This window comes from Rhizophagus irregularis, chromosome 24, assembly GCF_026210795.1.
Source record: "Rhizophagus irregularis chromosome 24, complete sequence".
In the NCBI taxonomy this organism is placed as follows: Eukaryota; Fungi; Glomeromycota; class Glomeromycetes; order Glomerales; family Glomeraceae; genus Rhizophagus; species Rhizophagus irregularis.
In genome coordinates, this window is record NC_089452.1 from 226380 (window position 1) to 245341 (window position 18962).

General features: G+C 26.4%; 5 protein-coding genes across 5 annotated transcripts; all 5 read right to left on the reverse strand.

Annotated features, from left to right (window-relative positions):
* Window positions 1–1256: 1256 nt before the first annotated feature.
* Window positions 1257–2522, reverse strand: OCT59_015772 (uncharacterized protein; the record flags this gene model as incomplete). Its single annotated transcript, XM_025315917.2, has 2 exons — window positions 1257–1904; window positions 2061–2522. 2 exons carry the CDS (start codon window positions 2520–2522, stop codon window positions 1257–1259), a joined length of 1110 nt encoding a protein of 369 aa, XP_025181664.2.
* A 111-nt stretch (window positions 2523–2633) lies between these two features.
* On the reverse strand, window positions 2634–3622 carry OCT59_015773 (uncharacterized protein; the record flags this gene model as incomplete). The annotated part of the gene is made up of 2 exons (XM_025315918.2): window positions 2634–3415; window positions 3493–3622. 2 exons carry the CDS (start codon window positions 3620–3622, stop codon window positions 2634–2636), a joined length of 912 nt encoding a protein of 303 aa, XP_025181665.1.
* A 336-nt stretch (window positions 3623–3958) lies between these two features.
* Window positions 3959–4264, reverse strand: OCT59_015774 (uncharacterized protein; the record flags this gene model as incomplete). The annotated part of the gene is made up of 1 exon (XM_066132038.1): window positions 3959–4264. One exon carries the CDS (start codon window positions 4262–4264, stop codon window positions 3959–3961), a length of 306 nt encoding a protein of 101 aa, XP_066003070.1.
* A 4194-nt stretch (window positions 4265–8458) lies between these two features.
* Window positions 8459–8659, reverse strand: OCT59_015775 (uncharacterized protein; the record flags this gene model as incomplete). The annotated part of the gene is made up of 1 exon (XM_066132039.1): window positions 8459–8659. The coding sequence occupies one exon, from the start codon at window positions 8657–8659 to the stop codon at window positions 8459–8461; it is 201 nt and encodes a 66-aa protein (XP_066003071.1).
* A 5201-nt stretch (window positions 8660–13860) lies between these two features.
* On the reverse strand, window positions 13861–17802 carry OCT59_015776 (uncharacterized protein; the record flags this gene model as incomplete). Its single annotated transcript, XM_066132040.1, has 8 exons — window positions 13861–13979; window positions 14038–14241; window positions 14308–14580; window positions 14653–15099; window positions 15927–16278; window positions 16349–16455; window positions 17283–17570; window positions 17643–17802. 8 exons carry the CDS (start codon window positions 17800–17802, stop codon window positions 13861–13863), a joined length of 1950 nt encoding a protein of 649 aa, XP_066003072.1.
* Between the last annotated feature and the right edge of the window lie 1160 nt (window positions 17803–18962).

The window sequence follows — 18962 nt, forward strand, 5'->3', positions numbered from 1 at the left end:
ATAGGGGTGCTTTCTAAACTTCAAAATAGATGCCTAGAATGAGAAGTAAGTGGGAACTGGGGGGTTTTTTATATTAATTTCATTTAAGAACATTTACTAATGTTCTTTTTTTATTTTTTTTATTGTAGGGAACTTCCTGGACTTCGAAATGGACGCCTGAGACGAGAAGTAAGTGGAGAACTCAATTTTTTTTATTTAAGAACATTTACTAATGTTCTTTTTTTATTTTTTTATTATAGGGAACTTCCTGGACTTCGAAATGAATGCTTGAGACAAGAAGTAAGTGGGGAACTCAATTTTTTTTATTAATTTCGTTTAAGAACATTTACTAATGTTCTTTTTTATTTTTTTTATTGTAGGGACTTCGAAATGGACGCTTGAGACGAAGTAAGTGGGACAACTCAATTTTTTCTTTTAATTTCGTTTAAGAACATTTACTAATGTTCTTTTTTATTTTTTTTATTGTAGGGACTTTGAAATGGACGCTTGAGACAAGAAGTAAGTGGGACAACTCAATTTTTTCTTTTAATTTCGTTTAAGAACATTTACTAATGTTCTTTTTTATTTTTTTATTGTAGGGACTTCGAAATGGACGCTTGAGACAAGAAGTAAGTGGGACAACTCAATTTTTTCTTTTGATTTCGTTTAAGAACATTTACTAATGTTCTTTTTTTATTTTTTTATTATAGGGAATGCTTCCTGAAGTGTTCTATATAAAAATGTTTATTATAATTCCTTTTTTTTGTAGGAATGCTGTTTAACAATAACTGACTATATAATAAATAAATTATTAATGATATATTAATTTAACTAGGAGTGTCCTTACCCCTGTGATAAATATAAATTAATAACAATTCACATCGAATCCTAATACAACCGAATTAATGTAAATTAATGTAATTCTGCCTAAATATTAAATAAAATAGCCAGAATTATTAATCCTGATACGATCCTGATACAATCCTGATCCATAATTTAAATATAAAACACAGGGGTGATATTTAATGTCATAATGCATCAATATTTATTAATAATTACATTTAATTATAAACTATAGAAATTCTTCGTTATAACTGAAAAAAAATTCGTTATAAAAAAAATCCGTTATATCGAGAGGCATTTTTATATAAGAAATTCACACACTTTACTTCGTACTACGTTATACGGTAAATAAATAGTAAACTTCGTTATATCAAGGTTTTTTTCATATTTAAAATCGGTACCACACTGTATGATCTGTTATATCATGTTATTCGCTATATCGAGGTTCGCTGTAGAGAGGGGTGACTGTATATTTCAGTGCCTTGTATATCAAATGGGAAAAAGTCTAATTTGTGCCTTTTATCCGCCTTTGGGTTCACATTATGAAAATGATCCTCACTAATATATGGCCGTTTTGCAATAACAGTATTAATAGAATCATCACCAATACCCTTAATAGTATTTTTCAACCCATTTATATCCCAAAAATTGGGATTAATATCCCTAGTAAGAAAAAATGTGGCTCGTGCTGAAAAAACGGGGCCAAAGTAGCTCTTAAAATTGTCCTTTGAAACAATCAGAATTTCTGGTAAATTTTCACTCCCCTCATATGGTTGTGTAGTAAATATGATCGTTATGATTTTAATCCCATGAAGCTCAGAATGTTTGACGCTATTAAAATTCTTCTCGTCTTCATCACTAACATTTTTCTCAGTCATCTTATTTGAGCCATAATCCCATTTGTTTTTGTTTTGACACATTATAATATAAAAAACTCCAGATACATCTTCCATAACATAAAATATGTTTCTTGGTTCAGCAGAAGTACCATTAACAACAACACAATGCCCATTATCCCAGGGGATCTTCGAACCATCAGAATTATCTGTCAAATTTAAATTTAATGGAAATTGCTCTCTTGACTTATATATGGGAGGTGGTCAGTAGAAAAGGAGGAAATCCAAATTTTAGTCAAAATTTTTTTTATCAGTTTACTTTGCCAATCATGGTCATGGAAACAAAATTAGCTTAATAACCAAAAATCTTAAAATTTTTGAATTTCCCCCTTTTCTACTGACCGCCTCCCATATACCAAGCTCTTTCAATTTCATAACAATATCCAAGTTTTCTTTCGTTCCATAAGCACCAGGATGTAGATTTCGAAGGGATAGCTCATTTTCCCTCATTTTAATGGCCAGATTGATACGAAAGGCAATGTGATGTCCTACAAATAATTCCCATTCTTGCCAATACATAAAACTATTATTTACACTAAAGGCCTTCCTCATAAGTTCTACATCAACAATCTTTAAGATATCATTATAAATGCAAACAAAAAAAAATGGCATTTCAATAAAGAACAAATCTTGACCGTCATATGAAGAGAGAGAAAAGTGCCCTTCGGGTTGCAGATCTTTGACTGTTGTCCCTCTATTATCTAAGCGCTTATTTTCTTCAACAGGGATCCCCTCAACGCAATGATACAAAAGATTCATGAAAAGTCCCTTATCACCGTAAACCTGTCTATAAATGGCGTACATTTTTTGAAGATTACTCTTAACGATTGAGAAAATATTATTATAATCATAATTTAGGTTCTCAAAGAATTCTTTTCCATTACCACCTACTGTCTTGAAACATACGTCAAGGAGTCATTCAAGTGCACGAGGCAAACCTCCAGTATCTATCAGAAGTTGTAAAAATGGAGCACAAAGCTTCCACTTATATACATGTTTTGTTGTTGGTAGTGCTACGCCTTTTGTTTTTGGTGCTACGCCTTTTCGTGCTACGCCTTTTTTAATTGGTGCTTCAAGGTTTAATAATGTTGTTGATGCTTTAAATTTTGTCACAAAATGGTCCATAATTAGAATCATCGATTTAATGTCCAATAATGGACAATCAACAAACTGAAATGAGATACCCGTAGCTTTTTTTTGTTTAGTAATAGCTCGTGTTGCTGTTCCTGAGAGGAATGGTTGTATAAAAGTAGAATATTCACCAATCATGAATTTTGAAATGCCACGGATCATATTCCCAAAGAATTGGTTTGTTTTATTTTGTGCATCCCATTCATCAATCAATTGAAATTCATCAATATGAAGATACAAGAATAATTTTTGATTGTTGGAGAACTTCAGAGATTCATAGCAATAATAAATGACGGAATCAAAAATGAAAATATCTTCGCCGTACTGAAGAGCTCTAGAGCAGAACACTAGGAATGTGGTGTCGTATTTTTTTTCAATGAAGAATGCATAAGCAATACGCAATCCAAAAATTACCTCTGATTTAAGTTCGCTGTCATATCTACTAAGGTAAAAATTATTCCTGAAATTCATATAGAGATATTCAAAATGTGCATCACCCCATTCTTCTGGAGGTTCCAAATTTTGTTTGATGTAATCAAAAAGCTCTATTCCAAATCGAGTTTTTCCTATTCAAGGAATTTCAGATACAGATGGCAATCTATATAAATCATTTAGAAAAGACATAAGAAACTAAGAAACTTACCTATCCCAGGAGCTCCTGCGCTGACGATACACCAATAATTCGAATAGCCCATCTTTCCCTCAACATTAGCTACTGCGGTTTCTGTAATTTTAGCCATTGCCTCTCTAAAGTCACGTTGTTGCAGTGGCATGTCATTTGATTCGTAAGATGATTTGGGCTTACGCTCTTTCAAATCCTTCGTAATTTCTTTAATAATTTCTCCAACTAAAGAGAGGCGGTAAATTTACATTAAATTCGGTATTAGAATAGTTCAAGCAATAAAGATTGTGCGCACTTACTGGTTTTCCCGGTTTTCAAAGAACCTAATTGTTTGAAAAAAAAAAATCATGATTGGGGAATGTGATGTAAACAATAAAATCGATTTTTGTTTGAGAGGCAAAATGTTGAGAAGCACTTACCAGTGGCGGGCAATTGTACGATGACGTGAATGTTCTCATCTACAAGCAATTGTTCCAAAAAAACTTTCTTAATCAAGAATATGTATCAACCGCTCGCCTCCAAATTTTTCTATAATATCATCTTTGGTAGTAACATGTTTAAGTTTGTCTCTTTCACCGTAAGCGATATCAACCTTCCAAAGGTCAATGTCCTTATAATTAAACTTAATATCATGATTAATCTCATTATAGACAAGATACTTGAGGTCTAAAATCTTTAAATTATCAAATTTGACCAAAGAACCATGAATGTTGCTTTCTTTAGCAACGTCAACCACAAAAGTATCAAGAAAAGAAGTCTTTCCTAGGAGTAAACAATTTATTGACACCATCATTTCATTTGGGAGATAATTTTGTAAAAAAAAGAATTTTTAGGTGTTTTTAGTGTGAGAGAAATTTTGAGGACATATAAAACCTTTCCGAATTCATCATGATTAATAATGAAATAGACTCTGAATCTTGATCAGTGGTAATATGATCATTACACAAAAAAAATGATTAATACGGTGACTTATGTACTAGGCTACTTGCCTATTTCATACATGAGATAAATTACTAATTGTGAGTATTGTATTACCAACTTAATGTTTACCAATAACTAATATAGTTATAATGCGGAAATTATTAAGTGATGATAGATTAATAGATCTCGAGATACTAACAGTCAGGCGAGTCAGACGCAGTTAAATGATATTAAGTATGATATACACCTCCAATATTGTATAGTAGAGTGATACGAGAGTATGGTGGAGGTGTTGAGTAGAGTATAACGTGGATGTGACATTATACTCAAGTGATAAATAAACACCTCGGCCCAAGCTCTACTATACAACGTCGAACATACTCAATAATTGAACAAAAAATCTAGCTTATATGAATTTATTTATATATTGAATTTTTTGTATTAAAAGAGTAACAAATGATTTATTTAACAATCTCAAAAAGTCTGTTAACCATATCCACAGTAATTACCATGAGGTAATATTACGAACAAACGACATACTCGAATAATTGTTTTAGATTTTATTAATGTAACGATCACTTAATATTTGCATATATAATATAATAAAATATATTTATATCAACTGTATTATCTAGGATCAAGGTGTAACATTATTAATTTTTTTCAATTGAAGGCGTATTTTTGTTTTACATCAGTTAAAATTTTTATACAATAAGAATTATTTTTGTATTGTATAATAAATAAGAAAATAAATCAAATGTTTTTTTTGATGCGTGAATAATCTCATGTTTGTCTAATAATAATAGTTTTAAAATATAAGCTAGATCTTTTTTGGTAAAAAAGACAATTGTTCGGTTAAAATCATACTAACAATTTGATACAGTAGCAGCTGTGACACAATATCTCAAAACAATGAAAGTTATAGCTATTTTTCTGGACCGTAAATCCAATATACACACACATTTTAAGGAGGCAAAGTAATCTGCAATGTTTTATTTGAATTCATTTAATAATAAAATAGAATAACGATATACAGCCTTACCCTTTTAGTATGACAAAAAGTTAAAGATCAGATCTAATTTGCAGATAATTCGTTATTTACAAGTATAAATTTTTTTGGTTAAGAGAATTTTTTGAACTCCATGTGATGTATACGAATATGCTTTTCTACATGATTATGTAAAACGTATTGCTGTTTGAAATCTTAATTTAATTTGATTGGTTTATTAAATCAAACTTTGGAAATTGGCCCGTCTCCACATTAGTTTCAAGATAAGTAGAATTAATGTAACTTTTCTTTTACATATTATAGAACAACCAACAACTAACAGATTCTTATTTTCCTAAGATCTAGAAGATAAGCCCTAGTCTACAATACTTAGCTCCATCAAATATCAGATCTTTATAAACAAGTAAAGCAACATAATTACTGTATATTCTTAGTAGTAAGAAGCTTATAACATATGATGAGGAAAATTTTAACGTAATCATGAAAAAACAAAAACCAGGTCAACTTTAATTAATTGTGAAAGCCGTCGAAATTTTTAGATAATAAAGAGATCATTAAAATGATTGCAATTTGAACATAATAATAAATATAATCCTTGGTTCACATTAATTTATTCGAATATATATTAATTATAAAATTGATGTAATATTAATCCAATTAACTTCTTGTTTATTTACTTGTTGAAAACTACAAAACTTTTGTAATCTCAGCAAAACCACAGTACTGTGGCTTTTATTAAATAATGGCTTAGCAAGCTTACTGTGGCGGTTAGCTTATATGGATAACAAATTGTCGCCCAATTCTGTAGAATAAGCATTGATAATTCTTTTTGAGCATTCAGGCTTATAGCTTACATATCGCTAACGCTAAGCATCAAAGTCTCACTAATCATTAAGCCTCTCTATAGTATAAATACACATGATTTGAAAATTAGAAAAAATTTCTTTTCTACAAAAAGTAAAAATCAACAGAAAAATCAAAATGAAATTCAACCTTTCTTTGCTACTTTTCACCCTTATTGCCGTTGCCTATATTGGCGATATTTGTCAAACCTCTTTTGATTGCTCTAGGGGTGAACAATGTAATTATATAAGTAAGTATCTTAGACGTATTAGATAGTTTCTTTTGCATGTAATCTAATATATTTATTTCTTTAAAGCACATACATGTAGGGGTACCCCTGCTGATTTTTTTCCAGTTTAGGTTCGGTCTCAGTTCGGTTTCATCTTGCAAACCTCAAAACTGGGTTTTTTATATAGGTTAAACCAATTATCCAAACCGGTTTGAAACTTTTTTTAAACTTAGTTTACAAATAGTTTAGAATAAGTTTATAAATTAAATTACAAAATTTATAACTGTTATTAATTGTGTAATTTGTAAATTTCTTGATAAATTTATTGTTTACAGTAAATGAATTGAATCCAAATGTTTACATTATTATTTTTTATAATATACCCACTCCGTTTTTAGTACCCTAGCCACGGCAAAAAAAAAGTGGCAGTCACGTGACGCCAATCTGATCCGACCTATTTACAAGGTCGGTAAAAATCAATAATTATAAATATCCTATAGTCGTAAAATTAAAATATTGACAAATTAGTTTGTTAAATTTTTTAATAAAAGTTAACACTTTCGTCTGAGTCAAAGAAATAAAAAATTACAGTAAAACACGTTTCAGTACTATTAAATTATTAATTATTTATGCATAAAATCTCGCGATTCGCGTTCTAAAATAGATTATTAAGGGAGGGAATCACGCTTTTGTGTATAACACACATTTATTTAAATATTTGATTAGATGGGCTGTAATACTTTAAACTTATGTACATTATGTAAGCTAATTAGCTCTCCTTTAGGTTCTAATCTGATGTTTGAACTGAATGCTTTTACATTCCTTAATTTATTACGAGGTAAATCTTTGGGATTTATATGTAATTCATCCAAATGAATTTCTTTCATTCTAAATATAGGCTTAGAGTACAGATCTTTCACAAATGAATCTAAACAAAATAAAAAAAAAAGGCTAAAATAAATCTATTTTTCACCTCCAATTATATTTATTTCTTCTTACCTAGATGATGATTAAACAATAAACAAAACACTGTAAACATCCTACCAGTATTATCTAATAATCCAATAAGAAACTAACTATAACTATTACATTTTATTGCAATTTCCAAATCGTGTTTTTTTGGCCATCCATTAAGTCTTGGAGTATGAAAGTATTTTATAGATTCTTCATTATTAAGAATTTTTTTTATTAAACATATATGATGACCTTTAATAAGATTAGTCATAACATCATATCTTATATCAATTAATCTCTAAATAGCAGGGCATTTCTTAATGAATCGTCTAACCAATTTTTCAGATCTATGAACCAAATCTTCATATTCTTGTTGTTTTTGCAGACCAGCTTAATCATCTCTTCTATCATATAAATGCCAAAAAGCTGAATAAGCATCATTAACAGCATTTACTTTAAATAGCCAATAAAGATTTACAAGTTCCTTCTTCTAAGATTGATTTGAATATGTATTAAGACTAACTTCAAACTCATGTTTTCCAATTTTTAGTAATTCAATTGATAAATTTTTGCCTTTTGGAGTAACCTAAATATATTTAAGTTGTTTCTTTAAATTTGTATCTTTTCTATACTTATTATACTATACTTGTACAGTTATCTCTCTGATGAATAATTAGATCATTTTTTTATCATTCAAGAAAGCAGACACATAATCATATTCTTTATAATATATCCAATTTTTTTTTTAATTTAATAGCAGGAATGAACATATCTTTAATAAGAGTATGTTCTAATACAGATGTAACACTTCCATCAGAACTAACAAATATAATATTTTTATAACTTCTAACTAATTTATAATTTTCAGATGAAAATAATCTTGTAGTATCATTTAATATTCTAATTGAATTGTCCATATAACCAAATAAATCCCAAACAATGATTAAGGGTATCAAATTTTCTTTTTCTTGTGCAATAATAAATAAAGATTCATTATTATTTATAAAATTTACTAAAAAAATTCTTTCAATTCAAAGAAAATTTTGTGTTAAAATTTCCAATAAATTTTCTATTAAATAAATTGTAATCAAATTAGTATCATGACAATAAGCTAATAATGAATTATATTTTGAAATAGTAATTGCAAGATTTTTAAGGCCAAATGTTATTGCTGCTGATTCTGCCCTTTGATGAAACACTATTTCCAATTTATTAGTTCTTAAATTATACATTTTTATAACTTATACTCTATTTTTATCTATATAATTAAAAAAATTTGTAATGTTTAGATTATCTGCACTGGTAGAATTATGAAGAATCAGTATATTAAGAGTCAGTTAAGAATCAGAACCAATCAGATTTTTAGTTCTTAACCGGCTCTTATTTTTTTTATTATTGAATAATCAGTATCCCGATAGGTCTATAAATTTTACCCTATGCAATACTTATACCCTATAAAAAATATATACACTGTAAGTATACTGTATTTTCATATTCTGCAAACAGTATATTTATAGTATTATTACCATATACTTACAGTATTTTCACATACTGTATATATTCGGTATTCTGCATACCGTATTATATATACGGTTTGTGTACAGTACGTTTTTCCAGTTTAACCTGTATGTTTTATACTTGTAAACAGTATATTTTATCATTTTAAACAGTATATTTATATTGTGAATAAGTATATTTTATCAGTTTAAACAGTATGTTTTATACTTGCAAATAGTATGTTTTATACTTGCAAATAGTATATTTTATCAGTTCAAACAGTATGTTTTATACTTATAAATAGTATATTATATATAATAATACTAGCCAAATTTATAAATAATGCCAGCCAAATTTATAAATGTAATATTAGTTAAATTTATTAAATAAAAATTATATATAAACACAATACAAATAATTTTATAATAAATAAAACACTAAATAATATTTAATTAAAAAATAAAAAATATATAGTATATTATTCATAATGTAAAAGAATATAAAAAATAAAGTTAGTAATATTTTAAATAAATAAAAATATATAATATTTAAGACATAAAAAATAAAAAAGATGAGTTAGTAATATGTTAAAATGTAAAAAAATGCAGTTATTAGTAATATACAGTATTAAAAATAAATAAAAAAAAATGCAGTTAATATTTATTAAAATATAAGAAAAATGCAGTTAGTAATATTAATTAATAATGTATAATGAAATTGTAAAATAATAAATAATATATACTAGAGTTTGGAACTGGTTGCACCAACTGGTTTAAAAATCGGTTCCAACTGATTTTTTGACAATTCGTTTGACCCGAATTCATATTCTGAAACCAGTTTGCGTTTAAAACAGGTGCAACTGGATTTCCAACCCGGTTTGATATTGAAACTTTATAGTGCTGGCCCGAATTACGAATTAAAATCACATGACTATGGCTAAATAGTTTAGCCACCAGGTAAGTTATGTTACACAAAATTTTATTACAGATAATTGTGTCCCACAAAATTTCGTATTGTATTACACAAGGGTTGTAATTCCGGCCGGAATTATAACTTGGCCAGATTTATGCCGATCACATTTAATTCTAGCCGGAATTATCAAATATATACGATTCGGTTATTCAGTTTCAATCAGGTTTTGCGAAATCGGTTTGAAACGGATCAAACTGGTTGCACCCGTTTTAAATTCGGTTTTTGAAAATAGAACCGGTTCTAAACTCTAATATATACCTGAACTTAAATAACTTTGCTAACAAGAAAAAAAGAAAAAAGAAAAGAGAACAATATTTAAAAAATAAACAATAGATTGTTATTTATTTATTTATAATTAGTTCATGATTAACTATTTTTAGAAAATCATATGTATAAATGCATATGATCAGCTAAATTTTGATTGGTCAAACATTAAATAATTATTACCTACTGTAAAAATTTTTAAAAGTTTTATTTTAATAATTTAAAAGCCAGTTTTATTTTTCATATTTAAATTAATTATTCTTAAAAAGTTTACCTGAAAGAAAGATTGAAGAATTTAATAAATTTAAAGTTTTGTTTTTAAAATTATATCTAAAAAAAGAAAAATTCATGTAAATTTTTTTTTAATTAATTTACAGTTTATTTTTTTAACAATTATTGTTTAAAAAGAAAGAAAAATTCCCACAAAATTTTCTTGAAAAGATCATTTAAAGTATTTTTATTTAATTAATTTATAGTTTACTTTTTTTTTAACAATCATTATTTAAAAGGAAAAAAAATTTCTGTAAATTTTCTTGAAAAGTTTAATTAATTTAAAGTGTTTTTTTTAATTAATTTACAGTTTATTTTTTTAACAATCATTGTATAAAAGGAAGAAAAATTCTTGCAAATTTTTCTTGAAAAGCTTAATCTTTGAGAATTTTGTCTTTGTTTTTTGGGATTTAATTTTAATCACTATTCCTTTAAGAATTTTCATTTTTGGTTTTTGGGATTTAATTACACTTTATCTAATTATCTAATCTTTGGGATTTTTTGCCTTTGGTCTTTGGGATTTAATTACACTTCAATTTAATCACTATTTCTTTGAGAATTTTTATTTTTAATCTTTGGGATTTAATTACACTTTATTTTAATCATCAAATCTTTGGGATTTTTCGCCTTTAGTCTTTGGAATTTAATTACACTTTAATTTAATCACTATTTCTTTGAGAATTTTCATCTTTAATCTTTGGGATTTAATCACACTTTATTCTAATCATCAAATCTTTGGAATTTTTCACCTTTGGTCTTTGGGAATTAATTACACTTTAATCTAATCACTATTTCTTTGAGAATTTTCATCTTTAATCTTTGGGATTTAATCACACTTTATTCTAATCTTCAAATCTTTGGGATTTTTTGCTTTTAATCTTTGGGATTTAATTACACTTTAATCTAATCACCATTTCTTTGAGAATTTTCATCTTTAATCTTTAGATTTAATTACACTTTATTCTAATCATTAAATCTTTGGGATTTTTCGCCTTTAATCTTTGGAATTTAATTACACTTTAATCTATCACTATTTCTTTAATTACATTTTATTCTAATCATCAAATCTTTGGGATTTTTTGCCTTTGGTCTTTGAATTTAATTACACTTTAATCTAATCACTATTTCTTTGAGAATTTTCGTCTTTAGTTTTTAGAATTTAATTATACTTTAATTTAATTATCAAATCTTCAAGATTTTTCATCTTTGGTCTTTAGGATTTAATTACACTTTAATTTAATCACTATTTCTTTGAGAATTTTCATCTTTAATCTTTGGATTTAATTACACTTTATTTTAATTATCAAATCTTTGGGATTATTCACCTTTGGTCTTTGGAATTTAATTACACTTTAATTTAATCACTATTTCTTTGAGAATTTTCGTCTTTAATCTTTGGGATTTAATCACACTTTATTTTAATTATCAAATCTTTGGAATTTTTCACCTTTGGTCTTTGGGATTTAATTACACTTTAATTTAATCACTATTTCTTTGAGAATTTTTGTCTTTAATCTTTGGATTTAATTACACTTTATTCTAATCATCAAATCTCTGGGATTTTTTGCCTTTGGTCTTTGGGATTTAATTACACTTTAATTTATCACTATTTCTTTAATTACATTTTATTCTAATCATCAAATCTTTGGGATTTTTCGCCTTTGGTTTTTGAATTTAATTACATTTTAATCTAATCACTATTTCTTTGAGAATTTTCGTTTTTAGTCTTTAGAATTTAATTATACTTTAATTTAATTATCAAATCTTCAAGATTTTTCGTGTTTGATCTTTGGGATTTAATTACATTTTAATTTAATCACTATTTTTTTGAGAATTTTTATCTTTAATCTTTAGGATTTAATTACACTTTATTTTAATTATTAGATCTTTAGGATTTTCGCCTTTGATCTTTAGAATTTAATTATACTTTAATTTAATTATCAAATCTTCAAGATTAGGATTTACTTAAATTCTATTGGTTAATTGACTAAAAAGGAAAAAAATTATAACAATATAACATAAAATTTCCTTTCATAGTAGGATCTTTAAAGAGTTTTATATGTAAACCTTACTTTAGGCCACAGGATGACCTATCTTAATAGTAAGCGGGTCCTAAATAAATGATTAGAACTTTCTATCCTACCATCACACTAATTTTTTAAATATTAACTGCTTCTCTTATTATAATACTTTTAAAAATATTTGCTAAAAACAATATGCTAAAAATTTATATTATAAATTTATTAGAAATATAAAATTTTAAATTATTAAGTAATATTATTAATATTCTTATTTCAATATTTTGGATGAAGAAAAAATGCAAGCATATAAATATTAATATCAAATTCCTTTTATCTTTTATTAAAAATAGTTTGTTTAAAATTAAGATTTTGAAAAGAAATTGTTAATATTACTTGTGCCATTTTAAGTAATACAATAAAACAATCAGTTAATATAGTTGTATTCAGTTTAAGGGATTTTATAGCATTTTTTGCAAAATTTAAGATTATTTTTAGTTGTTTTACATCACACCAAAACTGTTAATTTTGAATGATAGTTTTAATTTTAATAGCATTAATAAATATTTCAGGCTGTTTATTAAGAATCTTTATTAAATATAAGTATGTTAGCATATATCATATATATATAAAGTAAATATAAAATAAATTTAAAATATACTAATATATTTAATGCTATTTTCTAAATATAAAATTGAGTCACAAACATTTCATGTTATGCTTCAACGTATTTTAACTGAAAGTTTTAAATTATCTTTAGAAAAAAAATTAATTTCATTATGTAATGCAACTTCAGTTTAATATATATTATAAAAAAATGAAACAATTATTTGATACCTTTGTAATGTTTTTTTTATCCATTTAATTGAAATTATATCTTTAGTTACTAAATTAATATGGTGAACTATACATCTAACTGTCATTATATGTGGATGCTTATTTATTACTCTCCTTTTAACTAATTGCATTGCAGTTTCTGCATCTGAAACAATTGCTATAAATTTGTCTTTACTTACATCTTTAATAACTTTAAGCATTTGCTTTTTATTGAATTTAGCTGTATGATGTTGAAATGAAAAATTATCAATTGAATATATATATTGGCGTTGAATAGGAGTTATAATTACAAAAGTATAAATACTTTGTTTAAGTAAACTGGTTCATAAATCAATTTCTAATAATAAAAATTATTTTAATATTTTAATAGGACCCCGGAAAATACATATATAGGTCATAAATGATCTGCACAAAATTATGGGTATTTCGCTACCCTTAAAATCAGTTGAATTCGCCAAAAATTGAATTATTACATACAAATTTAGTATTAATTCGCCAAAACTAAAGCATGACTTTATTTTTATATGTAAATAAATATGTAGAAAAAAATTTTATTTATTATATTTATTAAGATTTTATTTATTATTACTTATAAGGAGTGCATTAAAATATTCCTTTGTTTGTCCTTTAAGAATTAATGCTTCTTCACTAATAATAACATCTTTTAATACCAAATGATGAATAATATGAGAAGCTTTAGTATGAGAAAAAAATTAAAAAATGATGATCCCGAATCTCTGAAAAAATTGCACCATTAACATGAAAGAAAATTTTCATAGATACATAAGAAAGAGATTTGAGATCTGAAACAGGAGTATCAGTATATGAATGCATCAAGGACTTTTGTTCATACATGGCAATGATTTGAGCAACACAAAATGTATTGTCAAATTTAGCTATTACGAAAGATCCGATTTGTAACGGTAAAAAAGCAGAGTTATCAGCACGTGGATGATCTAAAAATAGAAACAATATGAAAAAAATTCATCTTTTAACAATTAACGATTAATAGATTAGTTTACCTTTTGTGTTATTATCAGTCTTTTTATTTGATTTCCATCTATTTTCTCGCAATTTAGTCAAGGTAGAATCATCATTTTTCGTTAAATATGAAACCAAATTACTGGCTATATTAACATCAAGTTTATCTAAAGTATTATTTTCATTGTTTCTAAAAACAGTTTTTGTTCGTTCAAGATTTCTACTCGTATAGGCATCATGGCTTTGACGTAAATCCAAAAAAAAATCAACATTTAATTCACCATCCAATATATAATTACAGTTGAATTTAGGATCTATTTATAAATATAAAATACAAAATTAGCAATAAAATGAAGAATTAATTACTGTTATTACTTATTATTTACCATTTGGAAACCATGGAATGTCAGGTAATTTTTCTACAAGTTCTACAATTACTTGACAATTATAATTTTTTTCCATCGGAAATGTAATTTGCGAATCATCAGAATTAATTTCTTCTTCTCGATTTATATTCATTTTAGATATTGCGTGATTTATACATTGATTAGTTGACAAATTATCCACATTAAGTTCATCATTACTATCCATAATTCTAGGATTTGGATTATCATCCCAAAAATCATCAAGCTGTAAATCCGGAAATCTCTTATGAATATTGAAATAATAAGCATCAGGTACGGCTGTCATTTCCAAATATTTTGCTAGATGAATAGCTCTCTCATAACCTATACTAATTGCATTATCAATTTCAATATCAGATGGCCAATACCGTAAACATTCAAGATTATTGTTTGAAAGATTAATTTCTGCATATTCATTAAAGTCATAACCTGATAATAATGTAAGTTTCGTGATAAGTAAAAAATAATATAATTTTTTTTTTGCTTTTTGTCATTAATGTTTAAATTTCACTAAAAATAATCACAGAATATATGTTTACCTTCACGTACAATTTTTTCCTTTCTAAATAGCAAATTATCTGATTGAACAGACCTAAGATATTGGTTAATTTTCGGAACCATTTGAAGAATTTCCAAATAATTAAAATCAGAACGAAATTGTCAAGAAATTCCAAAAATATGTTCACAAGATTCGGTGCCATGCTTCCATAGTAATAAAGGTATATTTTTATAGTAATCTCTGTGAATCTTAATTAAAAGAACCAAAGATTTAACTAAACTAATCATAATATTAAAAGTTTGCATTGCTAAAAAGTTTTTTGAAATAGATATATATGAAGGATAAAGATCACTAAGAGTCTCGATGTGATACTTCCACAAATGTAAAAAAAAATATGCTGTCATAGCCATTTCGATCCTCTCATAATGTGTAATGTTTCGATTAAGGTAACTATCGAGAAGTTCACCTAAAATAAATTAATATTAATTAATAAACCAAATTTCAAAATAAGTAATAAAAGATTTTAAAATTAATACATTATACATACCCATAACAAAGAGATATACAAATAATCCTCGAAATTCAGATGATAATCCCTTTTCTCCATCTAATACTTGTGCCAAATTTTTTGAGCAAAATACTCTATACGCAGCATTATCATCCTGACGGTCCAATTTTATTACATCTCGCTTATACATAATGCTATTTTCTTGAAAAGATAACGTTAACAGCTGATCAAATCGTACTGTAGAATTACCAAATGTAAGTAAACGAGCACCAGACATGGCTGCATTTCTTGCTGTTTTTTTCCCATGTTTAGGATCCTGAATACGAACTATAGGTCCAACTTTGGGAAATACAGGACAGTTGAAATTAATTCTATATCGGGAATTTCGATGCTGAACACGGTTTTTTGTTCTAATTGATTGTAGTAAATTTTGTGCCTGAAATTCAGCAGCAGCACCATCTGATCTGATAGAAATTATAGGTAATTCAAAATCTGCTGTGATATCAATAAGTTTCTGATGAAGTGCTAAAATTTTATTAGCACTGTCATTTCCAGTTGGAATTAATGCCACAATTACGGGTGGAAACCTTGGAAGAGGTACCTAATAATTTAAATCAATTAAATTTAATAATAGTAATTAAAATTCAAATCAATTTTTTTAATAAATTTACCTGAAGAACGTAAACTCTAACATATTTTGCAATCGCATTTCTTTGCTTAATATCAGAAATCTTTTTATATATATCATCATAGGTTTCAATTTTGCAATCATTTCGGTCTAGAGTTGATCCAACAATACAACCTAAATTTGTTGAATATTGCAACCCGGACTTTAAAATTGTACAATCCGTCATAGCTACAACAGGACCTTTATAGTGTAATGAATCTAAGAGCCTTTTAAATCGAGCAACATTCTCATGACAAAGGTCGGGATTGTTAATAGCGTCTTCAGAAATACTTCTATGATACCTATATAGTACATATAAAAAATTATGCTTAATTATAGATATAATCATGCTAATTAGATAATTTTAATTGTACTATCATTATTACCTTATTGTACGAATTGTCATACCAGCTAAATTCTGACGGAACAAATCCAATGCTTTTAAACTAATACTTCCCAACACTATAAGAAAATTTAAAAATTCAGTTGGATATTTGAGATTTCGTAAGCCTTTTTCTTGTTCTTTACGTTCTGCAGCTTGTAACATAATATAGCAAAGTCCTTTAAATACTGGTTTTTGGTCAAATGCACCTTGAACAGCTTTATTAGCAAGTTCCATCCAAAATCCTACAGATGAATCCTCGGTATTAAGGAATTCATTTAATTGTTTAATATGACCATTTTTTAGATATATTAATAACGGATTATTTTCATAATAAAATTTCGGTGTAAATTTAGTATTTTTTGGATCGGGAACTACACAATGCAAACGATTCAAAAAAGTTGAATTAAAATGAATATGGGAACATGGTGAACAGGGTTGCCCATAAGTTTTTTTCTCACAGTTGACTGATCGAACGCACATTCCTAAATTAAATGTCAGTATAGTATTAATAAATTAATAAATGATCATCATACGGTTAACTAATTTTTCTTACCAAGACGATCAATAAACCATTCTGATTCAACAATCATTTGCTGATTAAAATCGGTTATTTCCTCCTTATTGAGCTTTTTAGAATTAAATGGTAGTTTATTTGGAAACTTATTTGGAAACATTTCTTTTCCAATTACTTCTCGTCGTCGTGCACCTCCATATGTAGCTGGTGTTCGATTAATATAAGTAACAATTTGTTCAGAATGGAGTCCAGGACATGGTTTATTTGGAAATGATGGCGGTGATGGTGGCGGTGGTGGCGGTGATGAGTCTTCTAAGTCTTCTCTTACTTTTTTAGGATTAGGTAAGACAGGAAACAAACCAGATAAACCAAGTTGTCGTTTTTAGTTATTTATTTTACATCTAGAGTTTCTAGAATGTTCGTTAAGCCTTTTCTCATCATAGTCGTTATCAAGAATAACCTTTTGTCCACATTTGCAAAATACTTCATGTTTATTAATAATAGCTGCACAAAATTTATTATCACTTAAGCGAGTTTGAGTATGCTTCCACTTCAACATTATAAAAGTAAAGTTTTAGTTTTTGTAAAAAAAACGCGTAGTTAGTTTCAAAATATATACTTCTGATCGTGAGAAAGGGTGAAAAAAAAAAATACCAAAACAGGATAAATTTGCTAGAACGAATAATATGACTATGAGAAAATCCATTCAATTCGCCAAAACGTATAATATGACTATGAGAAAATTCATACAATTCGCCAAAACTAAAAATTATGACTACCCCTTAAATTTTCATGAATTCGCCAAAACTTAAATTTGGACATTAAGTTAAATTTGAGTTAATTCGCCAAAACTTAAATGTGACCTGTATATGTATTTTCTGGGGTCCTATTTTAATAACAGATAGATATATAATAATAAAATTAAAAAATTCTAATCTAAAGTTAAATTTTTTGATTGATGCAATTCTCCTTTAATTTTTAATAATTTATTAGCTGCTTCTTCATTTAAATAAGTAGTTGATAAAGTTGTTCTTCTTGGCAATTCATAATTAAAGTATAAGCTTTTTACAAAATCTTAAAAAAAAGAAGAATCTACAATAAAAAAAAATATTTCACAATATACAAAAAAGTGTATTAAAGTTTTATTAACTTTTGCAATATCTTTCATTTCAATTGGCTTTTCATATTTTCAAGACTGTAAATAAAATTTACATATCGCACCCTTATGAGGATTATTTGGAATATCTATAATATGAAAATAATTCCACATTTTATCCTTTTTTTTGCCTATCTTTTTTTGAATTAAATTTTCAGCATTATTTAAAATAGTACTTATATCATCTATATCAATATTTGAATAATCTAAATTATTATTTAAAATGAAATTTGTATTATCTAAACTCTAAAGTACTACTTTCAGCCTATTAAATATAGTATTAAACATTTAATTAGTATCTATAATTTTATATAAAATATACAAATACAAATATATTAGCATACCATTTTAAAAAATTTTTATAACAGATAATTATTAAAAAGAAAATTTGTATTTATTTTTTTTTTAACAAAAAATGGATGGTTTGCATTTTTAGTTAGCTGTATTTATATTTATTTTATTAGTAGTAAAAATTTAAACCAAATTATTGAAATTAAGCCAAATCATTAGAACTAAGCCAAATTATTGAAATTATCAGAATTAAGTTAAATTATATTATTAAA